Source organism: Vitis vinifera, chromosome 7 (assembly GCF_030704535.1).
Source record: "Vitis vinifera cultivar Pinot Noir 40024 chromosome 7, ASM3070453v1".
Lineage (NCBI taxonomy): Eukaryota > Viridiplantae > Streptophyta > Magnoliopsida > Vitales > Vitaceae > Vitis > Vitis vinifera.
The window spans coordinates 20,056,728-20,075,502 of NC_081811.1; the positions used below are offsets into that span (position 1 = coordinate 20,056,728).

Below are 18,775 nucleotides of genomic sequence, written 5' to 3' on the forward strand. Positions count from 1 at the left end.
CAGAATCTCTGATACCTTCTCTTTGCTTCTTATGAGTAGCCTCTTGTGTTCTTCTTTTTGAATATTTACTCTTTCACATATCACCCAGAGTTTGTTTCATTGGTAGGTGGCATAATTGTCTTGCTATTGGTGTAGATTTCCCATAATAAAAATAAAATATATGGTAAACTAAACCAAGAAGTTTCCATGGCTACCCAAACCAGATAGCTTTGTCTAACTCTTTACCCACAGCCATGGCCCTCATTTTTTCTCCTTGATTCCAAATGAAGTAATCATCAAACCCCTATGCTTTTGAAGTAAGAAGGAAACTCTCGCAGGAAGGAAGATGGAGAATGATGGCAAGAGTATCAATTACTTATGAATTGATTTGGCATTATAAAGGACTACACGCAACAACACTAAAGGCATTTATACCACTTAAATCACTTTGGCCTATTTCTGTAAAAGCGCTTTTACCTCAGCACTTCTATCAGGAATGCTATATGAATCATTATTGTTCAACAATAAAGCAAATAAAAAAATTTTAAAAAAAAATCATGAATAATGTCATCACTAGATACTGTAAGTGGATAAAAGAACCAAAAACATGATCAAAGAATTGTACCATACCAATTCCTCTTTGATCATGGAAACCGATCTAATGTTGAGGTTGTAGGGGTGAGCAAGCACAGGCTTTCCTTGAAGAACCCTTTCTTGTTGGAACTTTGGAAAGCTTACTGATCAAGCTTTGAGATAAACAATGTTCTTGATCTCAGTTCTTCAACTTCTTCTTTCAACTTATGAAAGATTGTTTGGGGGCTCTAATCTTTGGGGGAGCTTTCTCAGAAAAGCCTACCACAGGGAGAGAAGACAAGCTGGCGAGTCTTTGGTTGATTCCCTGCCTGCAAAGCTCTGGTCTTTGGAAAATCCTCCGCCGGAGGTTTGTGGCAGAATCTGTGGTGGCTTTGAATCTAGCACTTCCAAACCTATCAAATCATAGTTAGCACAAAGGGCAGCAGAAGTACAGAAGTTGTTAGGAAACTGTTTGAAATCCAGAAAAATGGTTCTGAAAATTTAACGTTGAGAATGGACCCAGGAGGATTTTTCTTATGGTGTCTTAATACAAAACTTTAGTCTTATAAACAAATTCTTCAAAAGTTCAGAAAAATTGAAGGCCCTATTTAGAAACTGTTATCGAAAACAATTTTCTGTTCTTCATAATTACAAAAAATGACAAACATGTTTCCGGTTTTTAAAAATAGAATATATGGTGTTTTCAAAAAATATTTTTAAATTATTTTTATTTGTTTTTTAGAGTTGCTTTAAGAAATAATAATATAAATATGGAGAATGATTAAAAATAAAGTATATAGAAATCAAGTTAAAAATATTTTAGGTTATAAACCGACTTTTGTTTTATAAAACAACAATCTCAAAAACTATTTTTCAGAAATGTGTTGGCCCAACCCATGCCTCAATAATGGAAGGGAGCATCCCTTCTTCAATATAACTTCATTTTGCTTCCCATTTCCCATGTGAAATTCACTTCCACAAAGATTACAAAATCATTTCACATCCACAAAGATTACAAAATCATAAACCCAATGCACTTCCACAAAGATTAGAAAAATCATAATCCTAAAGCACACCACTAGAACTTGAATATCCTTTAATATATATCAATTTTTTTATTAAAATAACTTTAATACATATATTATTATTATTTTAAACATTTTTTTAGTCTTTCCTAATATTTTTTTTATCAATTTTCATCCACCAATATTTTGTATCAAAATATCCGTTGATATTTTATGTCAAAATATCTATTAATATTTCCCCAATTTATTCAATATATCCATAAAATCTAAATATCAATATATCCATAATTATCAATATTTTCGTCCTTGTGAAATACCATTTCTCTTTATCAACACTTCTAAAAAAATGGTAACCAAAGCTTGGAAGCTTTATTCAAAAACAAAAAATGACCTGCTTTAGACCTATCATCAACCCTTTACTAATTGGTGCCAGGTTCAGTAGGTGCAAAGGAGGGATGGCCATAAACTGTGGCCAAAATTTTCTGGTGGTTTTCAAATTTGCAGTATTGGTCACACAGTTTAAACTGATCATATAACCTTGGAGTAATGCCCTGGAATTCCTCTAGGCTAGGGAAGCTTCTAGTTAGAGGACTGAAGGTCCATTCGGTAGAAGAGACTACATTCATCTCATAGTTATTTGGTCACCCAAAAGAGCCAAATATGATTTTTCTAATTTATAATCTCCAGTCTCTAGAAGTTCCATTAATATTTTTCACATATTTTACAATGGTGATCAAAATATTCATTTTTTTTCCATAACCGAGGATCCTTTCATGATCAAGCTCTTCAGACTTTCCATGAGAACCTAAACCTCGAGGTGTTGATTATGTCTATTACAACCAACATTGGGTAATTCAAGGCATTGCAAGCAACAATAGGAACTGAACCAGGATCGTACACCTCTACAATACAACTTGGCATTCACCCTAACCAACCATGTATCTTGACAGGCTACCTTAATAGTCAATTTTCTGATACTAGATAGGAAAAAAAAAAACAACATATAATAATTATTCCTGGTAAGTAGTGCATCATGAATATAAAATTTCTAATGGTCATTTGATGTGGTTTTCCTACACTATTGATTACCACTGCTGGTATTACTACTGATTGGTTTATCTGATTTTTCTTATGTAGTGAGAAACTCTTTTTATTTGTGTTGTAAAGTAGGTTTTGTTGCTTTGGTAGAGCCAAGGAAGAAAAGTGTTCACCAAGTTGAATAGGTAACATAATTTTCTCAAAGTGTAATTTTCTTAATACATTTACTTGTGTTCTCTACTTATTTTGTTTAATGAATAAATAATCATAGGGACTAGAAGTGGTGTTCCCTTGATAATTATTTCTTGTTGACTCTCTTTACTACTCTCCATCCCTTGATTATTTGTCTATGAAATTGCTCTTTTTATTCATGAATTTAGGTTTTTAATCATGCATCATATACATCATTATTGATTGGGTGAAATAAGAAATCACTTTGAATGAGAGTGTTATTTCAAGTTACATTCCTTTTTGGTTAATTATTCATTAGTTTTCTTTTTATATCATCAAATTTTCATTTTTACTTCTTGTACGATTTGAAATCGATATGAGACAGAGGAAATTGTTAGTTCTATTATAAGGAGTTTATCCAATGCTAGCTAATAAGACTCTCACTTCCTGTGTTTTTTTTTTTTTTTTTTTGTGGTGATTTCAATGTTTATGGTATAAGAATTGGACTATCATTTTCCTATTTCTACTTTTTTCTTTTTCTTATTTCTTTTGATTTGCGACAAGTCTTCTTCACTTCATAGTTGTTTTATTTCCCAAATCTTGGTACTCATCTGACATACTTTCTTACTTTCATTTTTTTATGTTTTAATTTGTATAAAATTTTCAAAAACAATATATAGATGGTATATTTTCAATAGTTATGATTGCTATTGGAATGTTTGGATGGAAAGATATGGTATTTTTTCTTTTCTTTTGATAGGCAAATGGTGAATATCTTTTAAAGATGCCTAATCAAAAGATGTAGTAATGTACACATGATGTCACATATGACACCCACCAAAAGCATGCTTGAAAAAGAGAGACACACAAAAACAACCTCATTCTCTTTACTTTAAGTTAAACCAATCAATAAAGTCAATTATTGACAAAGAATGATTACCTATGTACACTAATCTATTCCAAAAATAAATAAATAAAATACTCATAAAACATATTTGATTTTTTTATCCAAATGTCTTGAATCTTCAAAAGATCTCTCATTCATTTCTTTCCATGGCTTTCAAAATAAGCACAAAGCTTTTAACCCTTTTTTTCCCAATAAAAGATATGTTCCAACTCAAAAGATTTTCTCTTAACATAGAGTGCATCACTCGAGCAATTCTAAAGAGATAGAAAACAAGTTGCCACAAGATACTAACTTTAGGGCAATAGAGAAGCAAATTATTAGTCGATTCTTCTTTTTTTTTTCATTTTTTTTTTGGCATATGTAGCATCGATTAGGCATTGTCTATCCCCTGCTCTTAAGTTGATCAATTATTAAGAATTGACCTCAAGTTGCTTCCCGTGTAAAGAATCTAAAAGTAAAACATTTTGCTTGATAAGCAATGGAATCCAAAAGCATGACTTTGAGTTGGCTAAACCCTTGGGCTTAGAGAGAAGTTACATGACAACTTGTTTGGCACGAATATTTGGGTTAATCAAACCTCTTTGAGTGAAAAGGTATCCTTGATCATAACCTATCTTGGAATCTATAAGCCAAGATCACTAAATGAAATTATTTTAAGACTAATTCATATATATATACAGGGCATTAAAGCACACCCTTAAGTAACTTTGTGTTGTATGGACCAAAGTGACTAGAATAGGCCAAATTTGGGGCATGTAATTTATATGCTTGAAACTGATTTCCCTTTCTGAGATGTAAGCTTAAATTCCTTTATCAAAAAAATTATTTTCTTCAATGTTTTTAGAACTGAACTGATGACTGAACAAAAAAAGTTACCAATTCACGATTCACTAATCGGACTACGGTCAAACCAGTAACATTATAAATTAATTAATATATTATATAAAAATTTAAATAATTATAAGAAATTAAAAATTATATATAATTAAAATTTTTAATAATATTTCATTTTTTTTATTTGACATATCAAATTAAATGATGAAGTTAAATATAAATATATTAATATTTTAAATTTTATTAAATAGAACATATATAACATTTAAATATAAAGATATATTTAAAATGAAAAAAATTATAATATTTAATTTTATTTGCATCTATTTTGTATTTTATTATTTTGAAATTATTATATTACTTAATTTATATTAATTTTATAATTACATTATATAATTATTATAAAAATAAATGTGAAAGGGTTTTATACAATAAAAATTTGAAAAAAATATTAATTTTGTTGTATATTTTTATTTGAAAATATAATATAATAAAGAAGTCACATAACTTAATGGTTAAGCTTCAATTTTTACCCCTAAATACGCCGGAAATGGATAAAAAAAATATTTAGGGATTGTGAGGTATAAAAGGCATGTAAGAATCATTAACTTGCAAGATTAAAAGTTTATTAGGCTTGATGACAAATGGGCTAGATGGGCTCCTCATGGAATGATTTAGTTCCCTTAGAGAATCAAAACGTATTTTTGGATTAAAAAAAAAAAAAAAAGATTATTCAGATCGTTAAGAATCGCCCAGTTCGAGCAGTTCACCTGTTCAACCACTGATTCATCCGGTTCAATTATCGGTTCAATGTCCAAACGACTTTTTGAGTGGACTGGACTAGTTTGGTTGTCGATCAATAGTCGAACTAATCAGTCCTATCCGGTTTTTAAATCATTGGTTTTCTTTGAATTGCATTTTATCTTCATGTTGTATTTGTTTCCTTTTTCTTCCTTGACAAGCAAGTGCCAAAAAATATGTGCTTAGCATTTTTAGAATTTTGAGTTGGAAGCAAAAATATTTTGTACGCAATTTGGATATAGAATTTTAATTCATTTCGCCTTTGACATTGATGGGATGTGTAAATGAACTTTTTGTTTTCTTATAAATTTACTCTTATCTAATACATCAAATATAGAATGTGTGTGTGTGTGTGTGTTTTGTTTAAAAATAAGAGAAAATTTAAGAAAATAACCATTGGGTATTTTGGGAAAGGAATATGTGTTTCAAACAACTTCAGAATTTATAGAACACAAAGTTATTTTTTCTATCTAAAACCTTTTTAGAGAATATGTGTGGCAAATTGTATTCAAACCTTACTTTGCATATAATGTGAAAAGCATATCTGTGTTTCAAACAACTTTAGAATTTATAGAATGCAAAGTTATTTTTTCTGTCTAAAACCTTTTTAAAGAATACGTGTGGCAAATTGTATTCAAACCTCACTTTGCATATAATGTGAAAAACATATCCAAAATAAGGTTTTTTTTTCTTGGTTATTGGTGTCTCAATTTTGTATTGGTTTCTTGTTGTTATTTCTCCTTCCTCTTGGGTTGATAGGACTTGGGGAGAAAATCGAGGATTGTTAGTCGAAAAAGTGGCACTGCTTTGGATTTAAACTACCATGGTGTTATTCGACATAAGAGGCCTTTCCATCTTCATCAACGACATTCGGAATTGCAAGAATAAAAAGTAGGAGAGGCTTTGGGTTGATAAGGAACTTGGGAACATTCGTATGCATTTTAAGAACAAAAATGTTAGGGTTTCTACTTTATCTTTTTTTTTTTTTTGATGTTATTTCTATTTTCTCTTGGTTTTTCTTTTTTGGTTATTGGTATTTTAATTTTTTTATTGGGCTCTCATTGTTTTGTATTGGTTTCCTATTGCTACTTTTCCTTTCTCTCGGGTTTATAGGATTTGGGGAGAAGATCAAGGATTGCTAGTTGAATCTAGGTTAGCATGGCATTATTCGACATGAGAGACATCTCTGTTTTCATTAGCGACATTTGAAATTGCTAGAACAAAAAGTAAGAGAGGTTTCAAGATGATAAGGAACTTAGGAACATCCGTAGGTGTTTCAAGAAGGAAAATGTTAGGGTTTCCAATTTCTCTTTTTTGTGTTATTTCTTTTTTTTCTCGGTTTTTCTTTCTTTTTTCTATTTTAGTTATTGGTGTCTCAATTTTGTATTAGTGTCCCATTGCTATTTCTTTTTTCTCTTGAGTTAATAGAATTTGACTAGAAGATCGAGGATTGCTTGTCAAAGAACCATTATCACTCTAGATCTAAGCGACCATAGCATTATCTTAAATAAAAGGCCATATTTGTACACGTTTCAAGAATAAAAAGGTTAGAGTTTCCATTTTTTTGTGCTATTTTTCCTTTCTCTCGGCTTTTCCTTCTTTTTTCTTTTTTGGTTATTAGTGTCTCAATTTTGTATTGGTTTCCTATTGTTTTGTATTGATTAATTGTTGTTGTTTCTCTTTTCTCTCGAGTTGATAGGATATGGGGAAAAAATCGAGGATTGCTAGCCGAAAAAGCATTGTCGCTTTAGATCTAAGCTACCATGACATTATCCGACATGAGAGGCTTTTTAATCTTCATCAACGACATTTGGAATTGCCAGAACAAAGAGCAAGAAAGGCTTCATGTTGATAAGAAACTTGGAAACATCCATACGCATTTCAAGAATGAAAAGGTTAGGGTTTTCAATTTCACTTGTTTTTTTTTTTGGTTATTAGTGTTACAATTTTGTATTGGTTTCTCATTGCTATTTCTCATTTCTCTCAAGTTGATAGGATTTGGAGAGAAGATCGAGGATTGCTAATCGAAGAAGCGTCATTACTTTTAACTAAGCTACCATGGCGTTATCCAACATGAAAGGCCTATCCATCTTCATCAACAACATTCGGAATTGCCAGAACATAGAATAGGCAAGGCTTCAGGTTGATAAGGAACTTAAAAACATCTGTACACATTTCAAGAACGAAAAAGTTAGGGTTTTAATTTTTTTTTTCCTATGTTATTTCCCTTTTCTTTTGATTTTTTTCTTTTTTCTTTTTTGGTTATTGGTGTCTCAATTTTGTATTAGCTTCCTATTGTTTTGTATTGGTTTTTTTATTGCTATTTCTCCTTTCTCTCAGGTTGATTGGATCAAGGGAAAAAAAATCGAGGATTGCTAGTTGAAGAAGCATCATCGCTCTAGATCTAAGCTACCATGGTGTTATCCGACATGAGAAGCCTATCTGTCTTCATCAACAACATTTAGAATTTCCATAACAAAGAGCAAGTGAGGCGTTGAGTTGATAAGAAACTTGGAAACATCCATACACATTTCAAGAATGAAAATGCTAGGATTTCCAAAAATGGATGAAACCCAACAACTTAATATATGTAAATTTTGAACTTTAGTATGAGCTAAAAGCAAACTTATTTTATGGTATATATATGCTTAAAATTGTTTATATATATGATTATTAAACGTATATTTTTATGTGTTATAATATATTTTATAAATTAATTAAAATAAAATTATTATAAGATTATTGATATATAGTTTGTGTCAAAATATTCATCGATACTTTTAAATAAAAATATTTTGTGTCAAAATGTACCGATATTTTTAAATAAAATTCATAAATATATTTGAATCACATAATTAGTATATTTGTACTAATTTAGTTTTAAATTAATGATTTAATTTTATTTTGATATTCAAGTGTAATAATAGCCTATTGAGAATAAATTAACTTATTACATTTTTAAATTAGTATAACATTAAATTTAAATTAGTACCTTTTTACAATTAATTAGTATATTTTCAATAGATGTAAGTAAATTAACTTAGCATAATAATACATTTGAATCACATAATTAATACATTTGCAATAATTTAGCTTTATAATGAATGTACACTTAACAAAATTCACATTTTTTTATCGATCAACGTGATATAATTAAATTTAATATCGTAAATCATATCATATCTATATCAATTTCTTCAACAAAACAACTTTAAAATATCTATTATACTTCTAATTTTATTTTTAAAAGTTTTTTCTTATATTATCATGAGTTTTGATCCATTTTCCATCCATCAATATTATGTGTCAAAATATCCACCGATATATCCTCAAAATATCATATATATTCGTAAAATTCAAGTATCGATATATCTGTGATTACCGATATTTTCATCCTGGAGATTAACCAATTTCAACCAGATTCTACTGGCCATAAACCCAAATCCAATCCTTCTATTTTCTCTCCAACTACAAAGGCATGTGCCTGTTCACCGATCTGAACCCAACTGCACCCGGGACTCTTCTTCACGCCCCTTGATTTCATGAGTTCCCTGATCCTATTTGCCTCATCCCACCTCCCGGTTTCTGCATACATGTTTGAAAGAAGTGTATAGTATCCACTGTGTTCAGGCTTTAGTTCAAATAGATGCTCAGCTGCCCAAGCGGCCAACTCTAAATTTCCATAGATTCGGCATGCTCCTAGCAAAGCACCCCAAATATTGGCATCTGGTACAATTGGTAAACCTTTAATAAGCTCTGCTGCCTCTTCCATAAGGCCAGCTCGGCCTAGAAGATCAACCATACAAGCATAGTGCATTTGTGTTGGCTCGATTCCCCGAGCTTTCAACTCATCAAAATATTTCCTCCCTTTTTCAAGTAGCCCACCATGGCTACAAGCTGACAGAACAGCAATAAAAGAAACCGAATCATATTCGACATCATCTTTCCTCATGTTCTCAAATAGATCGATTGCAGTATCCAGCTCACCTAGCATTCCATAACCCAGAATCATAGTATTCCATGAGGCTACATCCTTGTTAGTCATCCTGTCAAAGATATTCCTAGCAAGGCCGATCCTTCCACATTTGGTATAAAAATCCAAAAGTGAGTTAGCAACAAAGAGATGTATGTGAAATAGCTTTCTCAATAAAAATCCATGGATCTCCTTCCCTTGCTTGATAGCTGTTAAATTTGCACAAGCCGAGAGAGCTCCCATAAAAGAAACATTGTCCTGCTTCAAACCCATGAGCTGCATTTCTGAGAATAGACTCAGAGATTCTGAGCAATCACTAGTTTGAGAATGGCCTACTATTAGTATATTGTAAGATACTTCATCTCTAAGGGAGGTATCAAACACATTTCGAGCAAGCTTTAGGTGTCCAGATTTTGCATACATGTCTGTCAAAGCATTGGAGACAAATAAATCAAATGCACATCCCATGTGAATTGATCTTGCATGGATTTCCTTTCCTGGACGAACTAAACCCATTCGTGCACAAGCTGGAAGAACATTTGTAAAGGTGACCGAGTTGGGAAGTTCACCATAGTCTTGCATTTGTCTTACAAGTCCTACAGCCACTAACTCAAACCTGTTTTGAGCAAAATTAGCGATCATGGCATTCCAAGAAACAACATTCTTTGCATCCAACTTATAAAACACATTTGATGCTTCAGTTGAATGACCAGACTTTGCATACATATCAATCAGTGAGTTGGCAATGAATATATCAGATTCCAAGCCCATTCTTATGCTAGACCCATGAACTTCTCTTCCTGCTTTAAAGAATTCTAATTCAACCAACACGGGTAAAAAACTAGAAATGGTGATAGAGTTGGGTTTCAATCCTTCATCAATCATCAATCTAAACATATCTAATGCATCTCTATAATGCCCTTTATAACCAAAACTAGTAATAATTGCATTCCAAGAAACCAAGTTCTTCTCGACCATTTCTCCAAAAACTTGCTTCAAAGCGGCCACATTCCCACATTTTCCATACACATCAAGCAACGCATTGCCAACAATCACTTGGAACTCCAAACCAACTTTCACAACATAACCATGAATCTCACTTGCGGTCACCTCATCTTCAACTCCAGCACAAACCGGCAAAACACTCACGACGCTAACCACATTTGGCCTCAATCCAGACCTCAACCTCATCTCCCCAAACAAATCAAGCACCTCTGCCCAACACCCATTAACGGAAAACACCCCAATCATCGTATTCCACGACACGAGATCCTTTTCAGGCATTTCATCAAACACCCTCCCCGCATCTCTCAAACCCCCACAATTCCCATAAAACGACAAAAGGGTATTCCCCACAAAAACATCAGACTCAAAACCCAACTTCACCACAGACCCATGAACCTCCCGACCCTTCCGAACCTCAAAAGCATCAGCACACGCCTTGAGGACAAAAGGGAAGGTGTGATCATCCGGCCTGACACCAATTCTAACCATTTGATTATAAACCTCCAACCCACCACCGACACCAGCAATGGAATAACCCCGGATGAGTGTGTTCCATAGGAATGCAGTGGTGCGGTGATGCATAGTTTGTTGGAAGAGGAGGCGAGAGGATATGGGGTCCCCATGGGAGGCGTAGCCGAGGATGAGGGAGGCACAGAGGGGGATGTTGTGGGGGAGTTGGGCGTGGAGGACAGCAAAGGCGTGGGATTGTTTAGTATGATGAAGGGAGAGATGGGTTTGGGATAGAGAATGGATTTGGGAGTGGGTGAATTTGGGGGAGAAGATGGTGGGTAGGTGACTTCTTAGGGTGCAGATGTGGTGGGGTTTGATGCGGTTCATACCGAAGGTGTGATTCCATGGAGAACTTAGTTTCTTTAATGTTGCCTTTGAGGGAGATTATCGCATGGAAGACTCGCAGTTCTTGCAAGATCACACTGGAACACGTTGGTAAGCAGTAAACAAAGGGTGTAAGGGCCGTTTGGGTGTATTTGCATTTGCGGTGCTTCTTTCATCTCAAAACGCCTTAATCTAATTTGGGAGAATTGTGTTTTGGGCAGCTGGGCCCAAAAATTAAGAGAAGGTTCATCTAACTAACCTCATTAATGATAAGGATATCAGATGTTAACAAACGAAAATGCCCTTTACATTTCCAACTCAAATGGTTGTAAATTAATGGGTTTCACAGCTGGTAAACTTGAAATGTCATGTCACCAGAGTGAAAATTTTGAATCTTCCTACCCTTTTCTCTCCCTCTGTAAACAACATACGCACAAACGATGCTGACCTTAACTATCCCCCAATCGCTTTCTTCAGCAACCGAGGATTGTGAGCATTTCAGAAAAGCTTTTGTAGGTATTTTATCAATGATCATTCCCAAATCCAAATGATGGGGGTTTGAATTATTTGCTGACATTTTGATTTTATCAGGTTGAGGCGTTTGTAGGTATTTTGTCATCATCGTCCAGAGAGAATAAATGGGTTTCATCCAAACGGTGAGCTTTGGGAAGAAGATTGTCCGGTGATGATGCAAATAATCCAGAATAGCTATCCTTCGGATAAAAAATATTTCGAAAATAGATAAATTGGTCAACCCGACGAAACTGGCTGCCAATGAAGATATAAACTGGCTGCCACCAACTACTATGTCCACCAATTGACTACTCATTGTTAGCATATCAAACATCTATGTAGTCCATCAGCTTCAGTTTTAGTGGGTTGTGGGCCATATGGTGCACCAGTTGGACAATGCAAGACCTCCGTTCTGTTTGATGAGTCCAGACCTCTAAAAAGCCTCAAATGTAACTATTATTCTGTGGCTCACAAACACTGGGCAAGATGTATATGCATAAGGTGTTGTGTTCCTCTGGAACATTCTAGGTTATTCCATTTTTTACATTTTTCCTTTTCGTTTTGTATACCTTGACCTGGTTACATGATGCATGCACAGTTAATGCTACTTTTGGTCCTATTGTCTTTCCATGTGGCTGTAGACTTTTGTAATAAGGCTTTATAAGCTCTATAGGCTTGGGGCTCATAGAAACTAATATCATGAGATTAATTTAGGATCCACTCTCTCAGAATCTCTCTTGCTCTTTGTGTTAGCTTTAAGTTCATGACTATTTCACATTCTATTAAAATTTCTATTAGCTATCTTGATTTTATCAAAATCATGAGCTTTTGTTTTCTACTTGAATTCCTAAATTTTCTTTTTGAATATTTTTCTTGTCTTAGCCCACTCCACCCAACTTTTCCTTTCTCATTTTTTTTTATTAGTATCAGAAACAATTCTTATTTCGTTGATCAATGTATATTCTTGCAAAAAATGAATTAAAAATTTAATTTGTGCCCAATTAGTTTGGTGTAAATTTCATCCACATTTATCTCATGTAATTTTAATTGGAAATATTTGGTGTTTATGGGAATAAACAGGAAGCTTGAAATTGCTAATCATTGACAATAAATTGAAGCAGGTTTAGAAATGAAAGTTCTGGATTAGGAGAGAATGGATGAGAAGGAGAATTGCGAACAAAAGAAAATAATGTCTCCCTGTTTGGCTCTGAAGAATTGCTTGGATGAGAAAATGGTGAGTACTCTAAAAGTGAGCCACAGTTAGAAGCATTTTGGTCTTCTTCAGAGTTTCCTCGTAAATTATAGACAATTGTTAGGCCTGGTGCCACATGTGATGTTTAAAAAGCTGTTCACTAGTTGAATGGAACCCATATTTAGGCATGCTTTTTATTGAATAAAATATATGTTTGAATAATAATTTGTCATGCTTAACATATAATCTTCTTTTGAATTCTAGTTGGAAAGTTGGAATTAATTTCGAATAGCTTCACATTAATGGACAGATTGCTATTTTTTAATTTGCTTGTATTGTTACAAAAGTATAGGGAACAAATTGAGACTTTAGTTTTTCCTTATTTTATTAACCAAAAGATTGCAAACATGATTAACCTATGCATGAGTAGACATTCAGTAGTGGTTGTATGGAATTTATGTCTATGTACAAATCATTTACACTAAGTGTACAAGGTACCTGTGCTTAATGTACAAGGGTGTACAAATGTACCTATGTTGAAGTATTTGCAATGTTTTAAAATCATTTCCATTTTGAAAGGATGAGGAACATTCCCTCACACACATTCCTTGATCACGCACTCATCCCGTTCAATTTTATTACTTCGTACATGTTGATTGGATGACCAACCACAATAATGATGAATAAGAACTTATATTGGGTTTCACTTCCCCATTTTTCCTTCCCCATTTTCCCTTAGGCATCACATTGGAACATGGCAGCTCACCCATATGCACGCTTTTAGTTTTAGGTATGTCAAATTTTTGCCATTGTATAAGACATTTACACTAAGTGTACAATGCAAATGTGCTAACTATACAAGTGTGTACAATGCTACCTATGTTGAAGGATTTCAAATGGTTTTGAATAAATTGCTTGCTCATTTTATTTTTCTAAGGGTGACATTCCTCATTTCCATTTCTACACATTCATTGGATGAGATAGCGCGATTATGATGAATAAGAACCTCGATTTGGTGTCATTTTTCCCCTTTTCAGTGAACCATGACATTGGAACGTGGTTAACCTGGCCATATGCACTAGTTCTGTTATATCTAGGTAGAATTTCTGCAACTGTATAAGGCATTTAAACTAAGTGTACAAGGCCAATGTACTAAAAGTACAAGGGTGTACAAGGGTTTCTATCTTACTTTTTCCAATTGTGGGGAACAATCCTCAGACATGTTGCTTGATAACACTCATTGCATGCATTTTATTTTATGTCTACCATGTTAATTCATTCTATTAGCTTCCCTAGTAATGATGAATATGAATCGAAATTAGGGTAAACATTTTTGTCATTTTCCCTAGTCCATGGTAATGGAAACATTGGTTACCCACCCATATTCACTTGAAAATATGTACCTATTAGGGATTTGGTGACTGGACAAGGCATTTACACTAAGTGTACAAAGCAAATGTGCTAACTGTACAAGTGTGTACAAGGGTGCCTATCTTGAAGGATTTGAAATGCTTTTGAAAAAATTGCTTGCTCATTTATTTTTTCTAAGGGGGACATTCCTCATTTCCCTTCATACACATTCATTGGATGAGATAGCGCGCTTATGATGAATAAGAACCTCGATTTGGTCTCATTTTTCCCCAACTCGGTGAGCCATGACATTGGAACGTGGTTAACCCAGCCATATGCACTAGTTATGTTGTATCTAGGTTGAATTTCTGCAATTGTACAAGGCATTTACACTAAGTGTACAAGGCCAATGTACTAAAAGTACAAGGGTGTACAAGGGTGTACAAGGGTGTTTATCTTACTTTTTCCAAACGTGGGGAACAATCCTCACACATGTTGCTTGATAACACACGCACTGCATGCAATTTAATTGATGTCTACCATGTTCATTCATCCTATTAGCTTTCCTAGTAATGATGAGTATGAACCGAAATTAGGGTAAACTTTTGTGTCATTTTCCCTAGTCCATGGTAATGGAAACATTGGGGTCTGTTTGGTTGCTGTTTTTGAAAACTGTTCTGGAAAACAATTTTTGAGAACAGTTTTTGGTGTTTTTTTTAAAAAAATTGTGTTTGGGAACTGAATTTTGAAAAACAGTTTTTGTTCTCAAAAACAAAAAAACATGTTTGGTTGAGTTAATAAAAAAAAAATTTAGAACAAATAAAAATAAAAACATGTTTGAAAGATTTTTTTTTCTTTTCTAATTAATAAAATATTTTCTTCAAGTAATTTTATATTATAAATTTATAAATAATTTTTAGATATATAGTTCATTTAAATTAAAAAAAATTATTTATTTTATTAATTTAAAAATAAAAATATTTTTTATATTTTTTTAAAATAAATCAAACATAATAAAATTATTTTTATTAATATTTTTTTATTTAATCTTTAACTTTATTAAAAATTATAGCATATTTTATTAAGTTGGGATAAAATTGTTCTCATGATGTTAATTTTTTTTTATCTCTACTAAATCTAAAATTCAAAATGTCACCCACTTCTCCACCCACTTCTCTCATCGGGCATCAAGAAGCCCTTTTCTAAGTTGCCCTCCAGCCGAGAGAATCCGTAAAAGGCCCTATTTTCCTCTGCCACTCTCAATCCTCACAGGTACTAATCTAATCATGTTATTATTATTATTATTATTTTTTGCAACCCCCGTTTGATTCCCAAGAAAATCCATCCCCCATTCGATTTCCGGGAAAATTCATCCTCATTTGATTTCCGAGAAAATCCAAGCAAAAACCCTGCAACCCCTGTTTGATTCCCAAGAAAATCCATCCCCCATTCGATTTCCGGGAAAATTCATCCTCGTTTGATTTCCGAGAAAATCCAAGCAAAAACCCTGCAACCCCCGTTTGATTCCCAAGAAAACCCATCCCCCATTCGATTTCCGGGAAAATTCATCCTCGTTTGATTTCCGAGAAAATCCAAGCAAAAACCCCAAGGAAAACCAAAAAAATGGATTTTCTTTTGCTCCCTGCGTTTTCTGGATCCGTTTTAGGGGTCTCTTTGCTATTGTGCGATTGGATTTAAATTTCACGAACCTTGAATCAAAACTGAGAAACGGGAAAAATCAAGAAGAGGCGAGCCACTGTGCTGGAGAAGAGATGAAAACGGGAAGAAAAAAAAAACACGGGAAACAGATTGTTTTTTTTTTGTTTAATTTTGTTCTGTGAACAGTAAAAAAACGGGGAAAACAAGATTTTGTTGTTCTCTAAACAGTGTCATTTTGAGAACACGGGAAACAACAAAAACAAAAATCACTCTCTCAACCAAACGAGTTTTTGGTGTTTTTTGTTTTCAAGAACAGAAAACAGTTCTTGAAAACACTAAACAAACAGGCCCTTGGTTACCCACCCATATTCACTTGAAAATATGTACCTATAAGGGATTTGGTGACTGGACAAGGCATTTACACTAAGAGTACAAAGCAAATGTGCCAATTGTACAAGTGTGTACAGGGGTGCCTATCTTGAAGGATTTGAAATGCTTTTGAAAAAATTGCTTGCTCATTTACTTTTTCTAAGAGGAACATTCCTCATTTCCCTTCATACACATTCATTGGATGAGATAGCGCGCTTATGATGAATAGGAACCTCGATTTGGTCTCATTTTTCCCCAACTCAGTGAGCCATGACATTGGAACGTGGTTAACCCAGCCATATGCACTAGTTCTGTTGTATCTAGGTTGAATTTTTGCAACTGTACAAGGCATTTACACTAAGTGTACAAGGCCAATGTACTAAAAGTACAAGGGTGTACAAGGGTGTCTATCTTACTTTTTCCAAACGTGGGGAACAATCCTCACACATGTTGCTTGATAACACACGCATTGCATGCAATTTAATTGATGTCTACCATGTTCATTCATCCTATTGGCTTCCCTAGTAATGATGAATATGAACCGAAATTAGGGTAAACTTTTGTGTCATTTTCCCTAGTCCATGGTAATGGAAACATTGGTTACCCACCCATATTCACTTGAAAATATGTACCTATTAGGGATTTGGTGACTAGACAAGGCATTTACACTAAATGTCAAAGCAAATGTGCTAACTGTACAAGTGTGTACAGGGGAGCCTATCTTGAAGGATTTGAAATGCTTTTGAAAAAATTGCTTGCTCATTTACTTTTTCTAAGAGGGACATTCCTCATTTCCCTTCATACACATTCATTGGATGAGATAGCGCGCTTATGATGAATAGGAACCTCGATTTGGTCTCATTTTTCCCCAACTTGGTGAGCCATGACATTGGAACGTGGTTAACACAACCATATGCACTAGTTATGTTATATCTAGGTTGAATTTCTGCAACTGTACAAGGCATTTACACTAAGTGTACAAGGCCAATGTACTAAAAGTACAAGGGTGTCTATCTTACTTTTTCCAAACGTGAGGAACAACAACAGCCAACATACGAACCTAGAGGACTATACAAAATTCATCGTGCTGAAACTTATGGAAGAACTCACAAAACATCATTATGGGGTTGAGCTGCTTCAGTTCAGGAATCCCAGCAAGAGAGACATCTTGCTTTGTATGACAAACACATGCTTCAATAATTGTAACAATTGTAAATTAGGAATTATAGAGGTAACCTGCCTGTAATCTAACGAGAATTGACTTGATAGATTAGCTTTTTAACCAAGTACTTAGTGATGAAAATGTGTTTTGTGCTTGAACGGTGTCATTCCCATTAGTCCAAAATTTTGGGATGATGATCGCCATTTTTCGATGTGCCGAATGATTACTTTTAAGGTGTGGAGCTACTGCATTCTGAGAATCGTTAATAATAATTTTTAAAATCATACATAATAACTTCCAAAATAAAGACTAATAATTTTCAAGTGATTATGGATTATTCTTGAGTTTCCCTTTTCTCTTGTCTGAACTTGCTAGTTCCCAATACTAAAGTAGGAGTCCATTGATAATTTAAACACAAATATTGACTATAAGTCTCTGAAAAACCTTATTATTATAATCAATCAAGCCAATATTCACCCAACTAACCCAAGGGCAAAGTGGGTTCTTATTACCAAGCCATGACCAATTTTGCCCACAAAAAAAACCTAGGACAAAAAAGGGAAAAAGCCACATGAAAAAATGTTATATATATATATATATATGAAAAAAAAAAAGATCTCAAACCACATGGCATCCACATGATTGAGAAACACCAATTTAGAATTTATTTTGATAGGGGATTTACTTTAGAGAATATTTTTTGAAAACAAGTTATTTTTGTTCAAAACCCCCATGAGCATGCAATCTAATGATGTATAAGGCATAAGAGTAGAGAAACGAAAGGAATGGATATTCATGACATATTTTCTAGCGCAATTTTCTAAAAGAATAATGACGTATTTTCTTATGACTGTAGACAGTTGATGGATGAGATCAATTAGTCATAATTCTACCCTTATTGCAAGATCATTATTCGCTGAGATCCTTTTGTTTCCCTTCAGGGCTTTGGATTCCTGAATTGTAATCCTTTTTCCTTCTCACTTCCAATTAAGGAATGCAAGCACGCAACCTGGTTTCACCTACACATCTTGCCCTCTTATATAAAGCCACCACCGAAGGCCTTATGAACTAAACAGAGATACCCAGTTTAATTTAAGAACTTTATCAAATGAAGGAAGTAATTGCTCTGGTAGAAATATCAACTGATTTAATTTCTGACAGTCGTACATCAACCTCCATAGCATTACATCTACTAAAAGGGTTCCTATTCTAGTTTCACATGTAGAATTGCATTTATAATTCTTACACTACATTCCAACTTCAACCAAACAAAAGCTAAAACAAAAGGCCTAAGCTAGAGCCATTTGCATTTCAGCACCCAGATTGCCTAAGCCTGCATTGAGGCTGTGTACACCCAAGGTTGCCAGGATTGATGATGAGCCCCTGATGA

General features: G+C 33.7%; 1 protein-coding gene across 1 annotated transcript; it reads right to left on the reverse strand.

Annotated features, from left to right (window-relative positions):
• Nucleotides 1-8,440: 8,440 nt before the first annotated feature.
• On the reverse strand, nucleotides 8,441-11,381 carry LOC100259047 (pentatricopeptide repeat-containing protein At1g18485-like). Its single transcript, XM_059738267.1, has one exon. The coding sequence runs from the start codon at nucleotides 11,141-11,143 to the stop codon at nucleotides 8,741-8,743; it is 2,403 nt and encodes an 800-aa protein (XP_059594250.1). The 5' UTR covers nucleotides 11,144-11,381; the 3' UTR covers nucleotides 8,441-8,740.
• Between the last annotated feature and the right edge of the window lie 7,394 nt (nucleotides 11,382-18,775).